General features: G+C 39.3%; 3 protein-coding genes across 8 annotated transcripts; 2 read left to right on the forward strand and 1 right to left on the reverse strand.

Moving 5' to 3' along the window:
• The first annotated feature begins 13 nt into the window (after positions 1-13).
• UGP (UDP-glucose pyrophosphorylase) lies at positions 14-6580 on the forward strand. Of its 6 annotated transcripts, none has more exons than XM_026817888.1 (11): positions 14-139; positions 4194-4222; positions 4290-4501; positions 4636-4818; positions 4891-5096; positions 5155-5230; positions 5294-5440; positions 5499-5637; positions 5708-5845; positions 5912-6078; positions 6153-6580. In XM_026817888.1, the coding sequence occupies exons 1-11, from the start codon at positions 129-131 to the stop codon at positions 6363-6365; spliced, it is 1521 nt and encodes a 506-aa protein (XP_026673689.1). In that variant the 5' UTR covers positions 14-128; the 3' UTR covers positions 6366-6580. The 6 variants fall into 6 exon arrangements, with proteins under 6 accessions (XP_026673689.1, XP_017888850.1, XP_017888848.1 ...); XM_026817887.1 differs by lacking the exon at positions 14-139 and adding an exon at positions 2277-2317; XM_018033360.2 differs by lacking the exon at positions 14-139 and adding an exon at positions 2361-2578 and having other exon boundaries at positions 4060-4222.
• Positions 6581-6689: 109 nt separating this feature from the next.
• Positions 6690-9690, forward strand: LOC108630214 (activating molecule in BECN1-regulated autophagy protein 1). Its single transcript, XM_018033363.2, has 9 exons — positions 6690-7198; positions 7520-7587; positions 7660-7843; positions 7926-8098; positions 8157-8246; positions 8320-8471; positions 8632-8694; positions 8765-8869; positions 8929-9690. The coding sequence occupies exons 1-9, from the start codon at positions 6878-6880 to the stop codon at positions 9294-9296; spliced, it is 1524 nt and encodes a 507-aa protein (XP_017888852.1). The 5' UTR covers positions 6690-6877; the 3' UTR covers positions 9297-9690.
• On the reverse strand, positions 9621-11352 carry LOC108630215 (zinc finger protein 43). The gene is made up of 4 exons (XM_018033364.2): positions 10955-11352; positions 10749-10898; positions 10515-10682; positions 9621-10446 (listed from the first exon to the last, which is right to left on the reverse strand). Exons 1-4 carry the CDS (start codon positions 11087-11089, stop codon positions 9745-9747), a joined length of 1155 nt encoding a protein of 384 aa, XP_017888853.1. The 5' UTR covers positions 11090-11352; the 3' UTR covers positions 9621-9744.
• Between the last annotated feature and the right edge of the window lie 3071 nt (positions 11353-14423).

Raw genomic sequence — 14423 nt, forward strand, 5'->3', positions numbered from 1 at the left:
AGTGGCCAAGTTCCAAGGCGAAGGCTATCCTTTCGGTAACCTTTGCGTCAATATAAAGTAGAACGTTACAAACCGAACGACTGTTACGTGGACTACCACGAGAGGTTTAATAACGATGCTACAAGTAGATGACAAGAAGGTAAAGAATTTATTAGCCCATCCATTTCATCCGAAAACCTTATCTGACACATCAATCGTTCTCCTTGACTTATTTGACGTTTCCCTCTTCCGCATTAGTACTCACATTCAAATTTGACAAAGAGTGTGTCCTAACATCTTGTTCTCTCATCAATTCTGTTCTTATTACGCGGTGCTCTAAGGTTATGAGCAATCCCCAGTTGCTTTCTTTACATTACGTATTTAATAGAATAATTATATCTGATTTTATCCCATTCTTTCATAATCATATGTCTGATAGATGTGCAAATACTAATCGTACATTTATTGGGAAAAAGTATAAGAATTAATCAGATGTATATAGATATTATATGAATTGTACGTAATTTGCATGTATATATGATTATTCTTAGAATAGAATGTTATTTGTGATCATTGCTCGCGAGTTCTAAAAGTGTGAGCAGTTATGTTAGAATTTTGAATCCTTCAGTACGATTTAAATGACAAACGGTTTTGGGGAATAGAGAAATGTAAATACGTCACCGAGGAGATATTATTAAACAGTGGCAATGCCCGTGTAATCGTTGGGACAACGAATGGGGCCCAACGGGATTTAAAATTCACAATCAGTGGGTGATTACTGTTTTAGGTGGAGTTAGAAGGAAATTGCATAGGACCTCTCTTGTATCTGGCAACTGTTCTATTTTTTATTTCTATAGGAACGTATTTTAAAGGGCATTAAAAATTGTCGAATTTTTCCTACGACACAAAGTCCCATAAAGCTGTCCTCCTGAGTAATCTCTCCTCGGTGTGATTACTGTAATTCATTAATCGGTCGACCGTAATTAAGAATCCATGGATATGAAACGGTGGCCTGCTGATAAATCGCTATTTCTCCTTGCGAGACATTTATTACGTAAGATTATGTGGGATAGTCTGCGGTCACGGTAAAGGCTTATTTTTGTAAACATAAACGTCTATCTCCTCTGGCGCTAATATATGTACTGTAACGTATTTCTTGATAGATCAACAAGATATGACGATACAAATTATTCAACGATCTGCCTAACTGTAGAGTAATCAGAATTTTTCAAATCCACCGATAACCTTCTGATTCACGATGGTTTATTCCTTTTGGAAAGTTTGCACGCAACGAGATTTATCTCGTCAAATGATAACCCTGCGAATCTTTTTATCTCGGCCCTTCTCTTCACGTTTTATTCACAATTCGTATTTAATTTTTTCTACGAATTAATTAGATGTTCGAACGTCGTCCCAGGTATAGTCAAAGTTAAACGATCGAGTAAGGCGCAGTTATACCGAAATGCAAATTATTCCATTAGTTGGCAATTCTCTGCATATTCTTGCGTAATTTATTGCGTATTTATCGAATCTATTATCTCGCTTCCATAGTTGTATCAGCGAAAAAACAAAATGCTATCTCGTGCAAGAACGTTAGGCTCTCGATCACCGACGATTAATATATAATCATCGTTCGGTGTCGCATTTAATATCCGAGACAGAAACTTTATACACTAAAATAGTATTTGGGGACTGTCGGCTTTTTCTGTTACGAAGCAAAGTCGCGACGCTGATGACCGATTGTGGGTGTAATGACGTTCACTGATACCAGGGAGATAGACGGTAGAAAATGATATGTAAAACGTTTATGTACTCGTTTTAATGAGATACCATTGACATACAATCGAGCCGAATCGAATTATTCCATTGCCCGACGAGCGTCACGGTTTAGGCTCGCGTAATCGGTTTGCATGCATCATCTTACTGTCCCCCAGGAAGAACGATCTTTTTTCAGATGAAAAGAAATGTACATTCTGGACCTGTCAGGCTATACCATATCGAATTTATTGAAATCTTACCGAGGCAAAAGTCAGTCGGTCTCCCTCTGCTATTTTAAACTGACCAATGTACGTATCACCGTTCTTTTTTATCTCTGCAGAATGCAAAAATCTAATCGAAACTGCAGAATTGAAAAATTGGCAATCATCATTGATAAGACGAAGGTCGGCGGCCCGATAACAATGACAAGGACTGATATAATTTATTCACATTCGTTAATCGCCTGTTTGTATCTAAAGCGATTTATTCGTTACGATCCAAAGCGGTCTTAGCATCATGGGACATAGCAATGATTGAAAGTACTCAAGTATCGAATGCGAATCTGGATATCAGATCGTCGGTGCGTTGGACCGTTCACGTTATCTCTGGGACTGTACGGCACATATCGCAAAAGCCACGACGTTCAAACTGTACCGCAGGTTTGACACATCCGCGGTCGTCGAGACGTTAACTCGCCGTCGATTCTCGCGCCGGGGCTCAGTCGTACGTCGTACGCCTATTCGAGAATTAACACAATCGTTCAAGCGACCGTGATAGTTGCCGCGCTTTCGTACTTGTTCGTGTGTCTTTTAATATTACGATAATGGATTTATTGATGAAAGTAAGTCACCGGTGCGGAGCAAAAAGATAGGGAGTGCTTTCTTTATTTCTCTTTTATTTATTCTATGTGCACGCGGCGTACGTGCATCGTCGCGTGGCACAATTTATATAACTTCAATTTAACTGCAACGACGATGTTACACACGCGAATTGAGAGATTCTTGTGAACTGTCTGATCGACGTAACATGGGAAAATCGAATCGAATGAACGTACTTTTTCTAACGAATCGGTTTGAGTTATTCAAATGTATCTGGTTCGAGGGAAGTACTTTCTCCGGTTCGGTTTTCCTCGGTTCTGTACTTTGAAACAGAAATCAGTGCCAAGGATGTATACTTAATTTCAACGAGTAACGATGTCTATTTTTTTTACCAAGAATTTGAATCGAATACGAATTTTTGTTTCAAGGTACAAGCATACATCATATAAACATTTTTTTGGGTGTATGGAAGCTTCGTCCTGTTTGAATTTCAACAATTCATAATTTGAATCTGCATATCGCTTGAGAAGTGATAATTTCAGTTTATCTATTTGTTATCAGTATAATTAATAAACAAAATGAGAAGTCATGATCGCTAGAACATTAGCGTATTTAAACGATGGTCGATGCAGGTATATATATTAGTACGCGATGATCAACGAGCATTGATAGATTTAACGTTCCGTCGACTCGCGCTTTTTGAATTACACCGAACTTAAAGAAATTATTGTTATACGTCGTTTAATACCATTTAAGTACGGCCGCGTTACATCATTGTAGTTCGTATCGCTCGTTTGTCATCGTGGTTACGTTATTAAAAGAAACCAGTGGAATCGTGCTTGTCACGATTATTATATCTATCTATCCGATGAGTTCTATCGCGCATTAATTTTTGTTTTCCTCTGCTACTCCTCGTTACATAATTTCAATTCAAAAGATCGGATCCTATCGTGCAGATTTTCATCCGACTCACCGGTGGTTCTTAATGTCCTGTAAAAGAAGATCGGCTTCCAGTTTCATTGACTCGGAGAAAAGATAAACTGATCTTGAGCGGCATTGAGCCTTTTTTAAACAAGGGATCATTCGAGCTTTAAGGAAATTAATTAACGGCTTATTCCACTTATCTTATCGTTCTCTCTGTAAACTGGAACTTCTTTCAATTAGGAATTAATCTCCGGGATTCTTATGCATCGCACTATCATTATTGCGATATTCATTACGCTACATTATTTATGGTCCTCCTTGTACGTTGAACGCTCGTTCCTGATCGAATAAAGTATCGCGTTCATCTCGCATCCTTTTTTGTTTCCTCTTATCAGACAGTTCCGTACTCGATTGATACGTTGAAAAAAGAAAAGAAAAGAACGAACCACGATCGAGAAACAAAAAAGTTACGTGGAATCGCGGTTCTATTCAAAAAGTTCAAAACCGACCCGCTTCTCCTTATCATTTTAACAAACTTTGATTCTTTTTGCTCCCTCTTAACCAATTCCTTCGCGAACAGTATATGGAGTGAATCGAGAGACAGAAAAAACAGAACAAGGGACTATAAATAAATAATTAACAAAATTTAAATAAAACTGACTAAAAATAAGAGAACCGTCCGTACTTCATGCACGATCTTTTGCAATTGGATAGCGGGGCCTGGCCGTTTTTGAAGAGCGAAGGTATTTATCGCCCGGTCCTTTTCCTGAATAAATTCGTAGGCACGTGGTCATCAACGCAGTGCCTCAGATACACAGGCATTCCGCGAGAGGACCAAGAGGGATGCCCTCAACGAGCTGCAAGCCGAGCTCGACAAGCTCGAGGCGACCGCGACCACCCCGCAGATCAAGGACCATGTCCATCGTCAGTCCGAAGGATTCATCGATCTGTTCAAACGTTTCTTGCAAGAGGAAGGCCCGTCACTAGAATGGGATCACATGCAAAAGTTGCCCGAAGATGCGGTAATTAACACAAACACGTTTTTCAAGATTTACTGCGCAATCATTCTGACGATCAATGATTTGCGAGATGCGTGTTTGAGATAGCGCTACTTTTTATGAACGATAAAAATAGAATTGAACGTCTTACGTTTTAGATAAAGGATTACAATTCCTTGCCGACGCCGGAAGAAGCGGAGATGAAAGCCCTTTTGAGCAAGTTGGTAGTCGTTAAACTGAACGGAGGCTTGGGAACGAGCATGGGATGCCATGGACCGAAATCCGTGATAGCAGTACGAAACGGGCTTACATTTCTCGATCTCACCGTACAGCAAATAGAGGTGATTGGAAAATGTGTGGAATGTAATTTCTTCTAATTGTAAGAGGAAAACTAACGTTCTGTTAATTTGTAGTACTTGAACAAAACGTACAACGCGAACGTTCCACTGATTTTAATGAACTCCTTCAACACCGACGATGACACGCAACGAATCATCAGGAAGTACAAGGGAATAGACGTGCATATTCATACGTTCAATCAGAGCTGCTACCCCCGCATCAACAGAGACTCGTTGCTTCCCATCGCGAAACACGCCGATATCCCTAATGATATAGAAGCGTAAGATCGGAACCAAACGATTTTAAATACCGGAGAAAATAATAATGATTGTTTCCAGGTGGTATCCTCCCGGTCACGGAGATTTCTATGAAAGCTTCCGAAACTCTGGTCTGTTGACAAAATTCTTGAAAGAGGTGCGCGGATGAAAATCTTTCATACGTTACGAACGAAATTGTTGAATTATTTTTCTAATGCAGGGTCGCGAGTATTGTTTTATTTCGAACATCGACAATCTGGGTGCCACGGTAGATTTTAAGATTCTTAAATCGCTATTACATAATAAGGAGCCATCGCCTCTCGAGTTCGTTATGGAAGTCACGGACAAAACTCGAGCGGACGTTAAGGTGATGAAACTTTTATTCGCCAATCTTGATAATTAATTAATAGCTATGACGATCGTAGGGTGGGACGTTGATCAAATACGAGGATAAATTGCGTTTGCTTGAGATCGCACAAGTTCCAAAGGACCACGTAGACGATTTCAAATCGGTGAAAACGTTCAAGTTTTTCAACACGAATAACTTGTGGATAAAACTCAGCGGCATGTACTTTTTTACGGATCCTATAACGACCGTTCCCTTTATGCTATTCATTCCTCTTTTCCTATACAGCCATCGAAAGGGTGCTCGAGCAAAACTCTTTGAACATGGAAATCATCGTCAATAATAAAACTTTCGCGAACGGTTTGAACATTATTCAGCTGGAAACTGCTGTAGGAGCTGCGATGAAATCGTTCGATGGAGTTGTCGGTCAGTTGAATCATCGTCGGTCTCAAATACGTTCAATCTCTAATTCTAATGAACTTCTGTAAATAGGTATAAATGTTCCGCGCAGTAGATTCTTACCAGTGAAGAAAACTTCAGATTTGATGTTGGTCATGAGCAATTTGTACACTCTCCGCAACGGCTCGTTGGCAATGAGTTCGCAACGAATGTTCCCTACGACGCCTCTGATCAAATTAGGCGATAATCATTTTGCAAAGGTTTCGTAGACTTTTTTCTACAACTCCCCCAGGATCCTTTCACCTACGGGACGTGATTCGCTGTTCTGTTGCAGGTGGAGGAATTTCTCACCAGATTTCCTTCCATTCCGGACATGTTGGAATTGGATCATTTGACAGTGTCTGGCGATGTCACCTTTGGAAAAGGTGTCACCCTTAAAGGAACCGTGATCATCATCGCGAACCACGGAGAGCGTATCGATCTTCCACCAGGCACTATCTTGGAGAATAAAATAGTCTCCGGCAATCTACGTATCTTGAACCATTAATTAATACGCGGGAATACTAAAGCTTAAGTTATTGGAAAACGTGAAAATCGCGAAGCGATGCATATAGTGTACATTCGTTTAAGGGGTAACACACGTTACTCCTTGACGTCGAAGATAAAATATGTTTTCTAATGAGATGTGCAAGGAAATTTACAATTTGAAAATAAAGATTGTCTTAAATGCGGTGTAACAGAAAATATATTAATTTACGAAAACGACGAGCGTTCTTCATCCTGCGTTCAATCAGCCCGCCCAATCGAATGCCATCTATCTCAGCGGAACAAACGTTTGAAGAATGCCGACAAAAGTTCCGCCTCTCCACCACTGTGCGATTCTGTCCTATGAAAACCATTTGGCGCCAAAAGCAGGCGCAGTCGTTGTCGTGATCGCACGTGTCGACGTTGTATATCGGGATCCGGCGCCGTGCGATACTCTTTCCCGCCACAATCCGCCGCGTTACAAAGTGCCTTGTGTGAATAATTGTGTAAAATTGTCGCTCTTTAATCAGTGAAATGGATCAACCTTCGACCTCGTCTGGATTTCCGAATCCACCGCTGTCTCCGCCGCCGTCTCCACCGTTTATGTGGCCGATTCTGCCGCCTCCGCCGCCTCCACCGCCTCCGCCGCCTCCGCCGCCTCCGCCGGTTCCGCCGGTTCCACCGGGTCCGCCAAAACTGATATCATTTTTTTTAAACGAGTCTCAGAATGTATTAAGATGTTTAATGTGGAGAAACATGGGAATGTTTTTCTACAATTACCGCTTCAACAACGCACAGGTGTTGGAGTCAGTGGTGGAGATAAATCTAGTTCGGAAGAGATACTATAAAGATACGGTAATGAAATTTCTGTAAATTATATCATTATAATAAAATATCTGCGCAAACTTGGACCGTTCACATTTAAACAGAATCCAGTTGAATCCGAATACTGACTTGTCTATATAAAAAAAGGTGTTTAGATCAGTTTATTTCTTCTGAAATATTCTGTTGCTAAGAGGGCGAGTGCTATTTAAATTTTTTCCATAGCAGACAAAACTGTTTTGAACGGTCCACCTTTACATATAGTAAAAAAAACTATCCATCGTTATATATAATAAGAAATATTTAAGCAAGTAACTTTTATTCATCTTTACTTTGTTTCACTCCATCTCTTAGAGCTACGAGCTGCCGTCGGGAGAACGCGATCGGCCGTCGACGTTTTTGATGACGTTCAATGAAAACCAGTAGGGATCGTTCCGACGGGATTGGAACGTGAACGATCGTTTTATAAATTAATTCAAATAATTGTATTTCAGAATGCGAATGGCATCGTCGCACGGGGATCACGATATTTATGTGAACGACGCTCTTCGTGGAACGTTTATTAGGAGGCTCACAGGCCATCCGCGTACTCCTTGGACCGTTGTACTTCATCCTCGCATCGACGACCTTGCGGCTTCCGGATGTCTCGGTGGTGTCGTTAAAATCTGGGACGTGGAAGTGGGTAATTTTATTTAAACTGATAAACAGCAAAAGCATGCATGGTCTTTACATGTGTACTTTCATTTACATGTGAAAATAGTCTGGTGTTGAAATCAACAGTAGAGAATTCGAGCCAGTCATAGCTTCCGTTGCGTTTCATCCATTTCAACAGTTGCTTGTTATAGCGGCAGGGAATGAATTACACTTTTGGGATTGGGAAGATCCCGAACCTATTTTTACTCTAAATACTGGCAAACGTGACCAGAGAGTAAGGTACGTTTTAACGTTTAACGATGAAAATGCAGTACTCTTATCGATCGTAAACTTTCAGATTTGTGGCTTTCGATCGTTTGGGAAGGAAATTAATCACAGCAATTGGAAATCCTATAGTACCCGGCCGTGAACCACCATTGCTTTCCAGGTATATTATTATATACTATTTTTTATATAATCCATTTGATCGAGATTCTCAGTATGTTTTGTTCTTCTGTTAGATGCCTTTTTAGTAGAATCACTTTTCTGAGACAATTACCATCTATAGACGATGAACCAGAGGATCCCGCGAACCCAGTCGTTGCTCAGATAGACGTGCAGGTGAGAAGAGAAAGAGACTTCGTACAGTTTGAGGAGGAAGACGATCCCGATAGTAAGTTCTTTTTAAGACAACAATTTATAAAGAAAGTTCCGTAAAATATATATACGTTCACGTATAAGAGACAGCGGGCTTCGTCGCGTAGCATTAATACAGTTTATACGGAACAAAAAACGTATTTCAATATATTTACGGCAGTAATGTTGTACTTTAGCAATCGATTACCGCGTACAAGTATGGGATTTCACCGAAGGGGAACTACCAGATATCCAAGATAGTAAGTATGCAACTTAAAAGTTACATATCAGTCGTTCGATTTCGTTCACGGAGGACGTCTCATGTTCCAGGCACGAAGAACGTTGTAATACGCGAGTGCAAAGTTTCTAACGACGCCAGTATAGACATTTCTCGCGATGGAAAGAATTTGGCGGCCTGCTTTAATGAGGGTGCAGGTATACTGCTTGGAAAAGTAATTTTAATTGAGCATCGATCACGTTTTTTTCTCTTTCAGGAGTATACAGTCTCGACTGGGAAAATCTAGGAACACAGCTATGTTGGACGAAGATAGAAAGCTGTGTGATTTCGGTGTCGTTTTCACCCACGGAACAACACCTCATAGTGGGTGTAGCGAATGTTCGATACGCCGAGAATTACCTTATGATTTACATTTATAAACTAACAGACGGCATGCCAATAATGACTGGGGATGAACCAAATGTCATACATCACATTCAAAAAGATATGACTTTAATTAAACAACTGCCAGGAAAATCCGACCCGACGAGACCCATGAGCCTCAACTGTGTCAAGTGGGTACCGAGGGCTGGATGGGGCATCGTCTACGGTACTAATCAAGGTCGGATGGCACTTATTCACTGACAAATACTGTCATAATAGTTAAAAAAGTGATGTTTTTTTATATGTTCTGGGAGAATAATTCCGCAACGCGAATGTTCTATCGGGACCAATATTTTATTACTACGCGTCTTTCGAATTAAGCCTCGCAATAGACGCATTTTTATCGTTAACTATTAGGTAACTAAGAATGTTGATACCGACCGATGTTGCCCACCGATGTCTTTTTAGTTTATATGGAAATTTTATTCCCGTTTAGCTTTGATATTATTTTTAGTTTCACACTGATGAAAAGGTGATTTATTCGAGATTCAAGAGTTTTTTTTTAAATGTTTATTTAACAACTCGATCGCAACGATAAAGATTGAAACAACGAAGATGTTATTAGTTTGTATGGAATACACACAGTATTACAATATTTTATAAGTAAATACAAATGAACGTTCATTCCTAATGTCCACTGTTATAAAAATTATCCATCGTCGTACAATAGGCTGTGTAACAATTCGGGTGTCTCCGGTTGTTTCAAACAAAGTGGCACCTTATCTTGCATGTTCGTGGTATATTTGTTCTGCCCTAACTGACCGAGATCTCGGTCCAGTATCGTCTCGATCTCATCATCGATGTACAAAGAATTTTCATACATCTTCGACGCGTACGAGCTGTTCTGCTCCGTCGAATTTATGGTCTCGTTAATCGTATTCTGTAATTCGATCTCGGACATGTTCACCGTTTGGAAATTATTTAACGTTGGTATATCGCAGCCGACCATTTCGTTGGTATAAGCCTGAGCTTGTCCCACGGAATCGGGCATTCGGTGATACTTTGCTTGATGCGCCTTTAAATTCCCGGTCTGCGAGAACGTCTTCAAGCAGAAATTGCAATGATACGGTCTTTCGCCCGTGTGGCACCTCGAGTGCCTTTGCAATTTATACTTGGTAACAAACTGCTTGCCGCAATCGGTGCATGCGAACGAGTTGCCTTCGACTCGCGAAGTTTGCGGGGCCACGGAATGCTGTTCCATGTCCATGTGGAAATTGATCATGTGCGATTTCAACGAGACCTTGTAACGAAACGACTGATGACAGTTTGCACACTGAAACTGTTTCTTACCCTCGTGCCTCTCCTTGTGCTTCATCAAGATCTCCTGTTGGTTGAACGACATTTTACAGATCTGTAAAACGATCATCGAAATAAAATAGAGTCGTCGGTTTGGGACGTCAATTTCATCAATGTACTAACATCGCAGACGTAAGGTCTTTGCCCTGTGTGAATACGTTTGTGCCTATTCAAGTGCGCCTGGCATCTGAAACTTTTCCCGCATATCAGACACGTACATTTACTCGTTCCCTGTTTGTCCAAAGCGTCCTTTGGTATTGCATCGGTTTCCTTCAGTTGACACAGCATATCCTACAAGTAAAACGTAGCTAGAAACAGTCGAGAGTCGCGGTTTAAACATACGCAAGTGATTTTTACTTCCGCAAAGTCGATTTCTAAAGACGGAGCGGCGAGCTGTTTCTGTACGTTCGCCACCATCAAGCAGAACTCGTCGAATATGTAGATTTTCTGCTCGCAATCGATGCAAACGTACTTGGAAAATGCATCTGTATTCGAGATATTAATCACCTACGAAGGAAGGCTTTTAAAACTGGTACCAGACAGATCAGTATAATTCCAGTTACCTCTTTCGAGAAGTATTTGTTAATAATGGACAATAGGACAGTTCCTTTAACCTTGTCCGTAAATAAATCTGTGCCCTGTTGCTTTTCCTTGCCGCAGAGACGACACAGCTTCAGACTCGCCTTGTGCAGCATCATTTTTACTTTATTTCACTTTATTTCGTAACACGATTTCTACGTTAATTAAATCGACCGAGTGTACAGCTTCACGTATATCAATCTCACACCTCGGTGAACATCTCGTCAATTAGAAAATCATTATGTATACGTTTTCCTTTCGATCAATTTCGTACGCTTATAAAAGACAGGAGGAAAAACAGCTGTCAGATGCGGCCACTGTGTTGTGCAGGGGTGGTATAAAAGAAGGAGCAGAGTAGGGGATGGGTTAGTCGGTGCTGTGCAGGCGCCATGAGCGATTCCCTTCATTGATCTTAGTTTTATATTCCTCCTTATTCCTTTTAGATTAAAATCTGAGATTAATCAAAATTCGGACCAAAGATTTACTTTTTACGGCTGGTAGTTCTCGAGAAAACAGCACAGTAAATCAGAACGTATGTGATAGGTGTTTATTTTTACGGGGCAAAAAGGTAGTTACTCCGTGTTTTGTACAATATTTTCTTTTATTTATCCTTAAAAATGATAATATCAAATATAAATACAAATGCATATTCCAAGACATATTCTCTTCGATACAGTTTACTGTTACAAATATGAATGTATCTTAGAAGTCAGTACGAAATACGAAGCGGACTATGGTATTGCATATATATTATGTACATTATTTATAATAATATCGTAGGATGCTCGATGCGAAATTCATGGATCCGTTGAAAACAAAATTGCATACGGAAACCGGTATTATGTATTGTTTCCAAACTGTATTACTTTGCTAGTTGTAAAAAGTTTTCGAAGGAAAGAACTTGCTCTATCGTGGTCTCGTTTGTTTTTAGCCAATTGCATCTATTACTTTGATAAAATACAGTCGTTTCGTTACATCTTATAAACTATTACGTCGTTACACCGCTCGAAGCAACGTGTTACTTGGTAACGGAACGCAAAGAATTTGCAACGAATATGAGGGTAGCTGAAGTTAAATAATTGCTTAAAATTAATTTTTCCAGGTGTCTAAGGGACCACCGTGAGGTGAATTATTGCGTCACGGTGATCGCTTGTTAAAACGAGGGGGCGAGTACATTTGTAATAATAATATCGGAGTAGTAATAATAAGTTTCAACAATAGAGTCTAAATAAATAGCTATCCGTATTACAGTAGTCAACAAGCACACAATAAAAATTCCTTCGTTTCTATGATACAACCCTTATTATGAGGCGTTAAATAGACCAAATATAGCAATTTATTTACGAGGAGGACGCAACCAGACTTCGAGATTGTCTTTACAACTGTGCCCTGTTGCTTTTCCTTGCCGCAGAGACGACACAGCTTCAGACTCGCCTTGTGCAGCATCATTTTTACTTTATTTCACTTTATTTCGTAACACGATTTCTACGTTAATTAAATCGACCGAGTGTACAGCTTCACGTATATCAATCTCACACCTCGGTGAACATCTCGTCAATTAGAAAATCATTATGTATACGTTTTCCTTTCGATCAATTTCGTACGCTTATAAAAGACAGGAGGAAAAACAGCTGTCAGATGCGGCCACTGTGTTGTGCAGGGGTGGTATAAAAGAAGGAGCAGAGTAGGGGATGGGTTAGTCGGTGCTGTGCAGGCGCCATGAGCGATTCCCTTCATTGATCTTAGTTTTATATTCCTCCTTATTCCTTTTAGATTAAAATCTGAGATTAATCAAAATTCGGACCAAAGATTTACTTTTTACGGCTGGTAGTTCTCGAGAAAACAGCACAGTAAATCAGAACGTATGTGATAGGTGTTTATTTTTACGGGGCAAAAAGGTAGTTACTCCGTGTTTTGTACAATATTTTCTTTTATTTATCCTTAAAAATGATAATATCAAATATAAATACAAATGCATATTCCAAGACATATTCTCTTCGATACAGTTTACTGTTACAAATATGAATGTATCTTAGAAGTCAGTACGAAATACGAAGCGGACTATGGTATTGCATATATATTATGTACATTATTTATAATAATATCGTAGGATGCTCGATGCGAAATTCATGGATCCGTTGAAAACAAAATTGCATACGGAAACCGGTATTATGTATTGTTTCCAAACTGTATTACTTTGCTAGTTGTAAAAAGTTTTCGAAGGAAAGAACTTGCTCTATCGTGGTCTCGTTTGTTTTTAGCCAATTGCATCTATTACTTTGATAAAATACAGTCGTTTCGTTACATCTTATAAACTATTACGTCGTTACACCGCTCGAAGCAACGTGTTACTTGGTAACGGAACGCAAAGAATTTGCAACGAATATGAGGGTAGCTGAAGTTAAATAATTGCTTAAAATTAATTTTTCCAGGTGTCTAAGGGACCACCGTGAGGTGAATTATTGCGTCACGGTGATCGCTTGTTAAAACGAGGGGGCGAGTACATTTGTAATAATAATATCGGAGTAGTAATAATAAGTTTCAACAATAGAGTCTAAATAAATAGCTATCCGTATTACAGTAGTCAACAAGCACACAATAAAAATTCCTTCGTTTCTATGATACAACCCTTATTATGAGGCGTTAAATAGACCAAATATAGCAATTTATTTACGAGGAGGACGCAACCAGACTTCGAGATTGTCTTTACAATGCGATTCTCTATTTATAAAAATAGTTTATACTAAAAATAGTTATGCACAAGAAATATTAATTCTTTGGGAGAGAAACAGAATGTCGAAGAGAAACAAAGGGAATTCGTTTCGCGTTAACTGTTTGGCTACTTTCAAGCATTCATTTGGCGCATTCCTTCTTCCGTGTAAGGCTCTCATCGTACGCTTTAAAAAACCAATCGATCTCGTAGTAGTAAAATATATATATATATATATATATCTTCTCTCGTACTGTGAGAAATGAAAATGTTGTTTAGGCAAACGTCGAGGATATGTCAAATATCTATCCTTCTGCGATACGCTATGGATGCCATTGGAAAAATTACTTAACACGTTACGTTTTGGCATTATACGTTAATATCTAATCGTTACAATTTCTCTCTATGTAACCAGTGTGCTCGATTTTTCATTAGTAAAATACAAAAGTGGAAACAACTGATGGATTCTACTTTACAATTACGGTGTTCCAGATCGAAATTTCGACTAGTTCGTAGAAGCAATTGAAGCGCAATAAATTAATCGATGACTGCAGATCATTAAGCATGAACACAAATTTGGAAAATACATATTAAAAAGAGGTACTTCGCGCGTATACATATCAAGTTGATTAACGAGACTTTCATTTAAAAGTTCATCAAACATATTTATTGAATTCGCTTATAATAGATTCTATTAAAATGCACAAATTCTATGCACAGAAAATTGAATTAAACAAAGATCC

This window comes from Ceratina calcarata, unplaced genomic scaffold (genome assembly GCF_001652005.2).
Source record: "Ceratina calcarata isolate Rehan_Ccalc_2016 unplaced genomic scaffold, ASM165200v1 scaffold71, whole genome shotgun sequence".
Lineage (NCBI taxonomy): Eukaryota > Metazoa > Arthropoda > Insecta > Hymenoptera > Apidae > Ceratina > Ceratina calcarata.

Bases quoted from the DNA above. Each gene is read 5' to 3' on its own strand.
- UGP (XM_018033359.2), top strand. From the start codon at position 1,944: ATGTACATTCTGGACCTGTCAGGCTATACCATATCGAATTTATTGAAA. The intron at 4,502-4,635 runs GTAATTAACACA...CTTACGTTTTAG, and splicing joins AAAAGTTGCCCGAAGATGCG to ATAAAGGATTACAATTCCTT. The intron at 6,079-6,152 runs GTTTCGTAGACT...GTTCTGTTGCAG, and splicing joins GCGATAATCATTTTGCAAAG to GTGGAGGAATTTCTCACCAG.
- LOC108630214 (XM_018033363.2), top strand. From the start codon at position 6,878: ATGGATCAACCTTCGACCTCGTCTGGATTTCCGAATCCACCGCTGTCT. The intron at 7,844-7,925 runs GTGGGTAATTTT...ATGTGAAAATAG, and splicing joins TTAAAATCTGGGACGTGGAA to TCTGGTGTTGAAATCAACAG. The intron at 8,247-8,319 runs GTATATTATTAT...TTCTTCTGTTAG, and splicing joins GAACCACCATTGCTTTCCAG to ATGCCTTTTTAGTAGAATCA.
- LOC108630215 (XM_018033364.2), bottom strand. From the start codon at position 11,089: ATGATGCTGCACAAGGCGAGTCTGAAGCTGTGTCGTCTCTGCGGCAAG. The intron at 10,899-10,954 runs GTAACTGGAATT...CTTCCTTCGTAG, and splicing joins ACAAATACTTCTCGAAAGAG to GTGATTAATATCTCGAATAC. The intron at 10,447-10,514 runs GTTAGTACATTG...ATCGTTTTACAG, and splicing joins AAAGACCTTACGTCTGCGAT to ATCTGTAAAATGTCGTTCAA.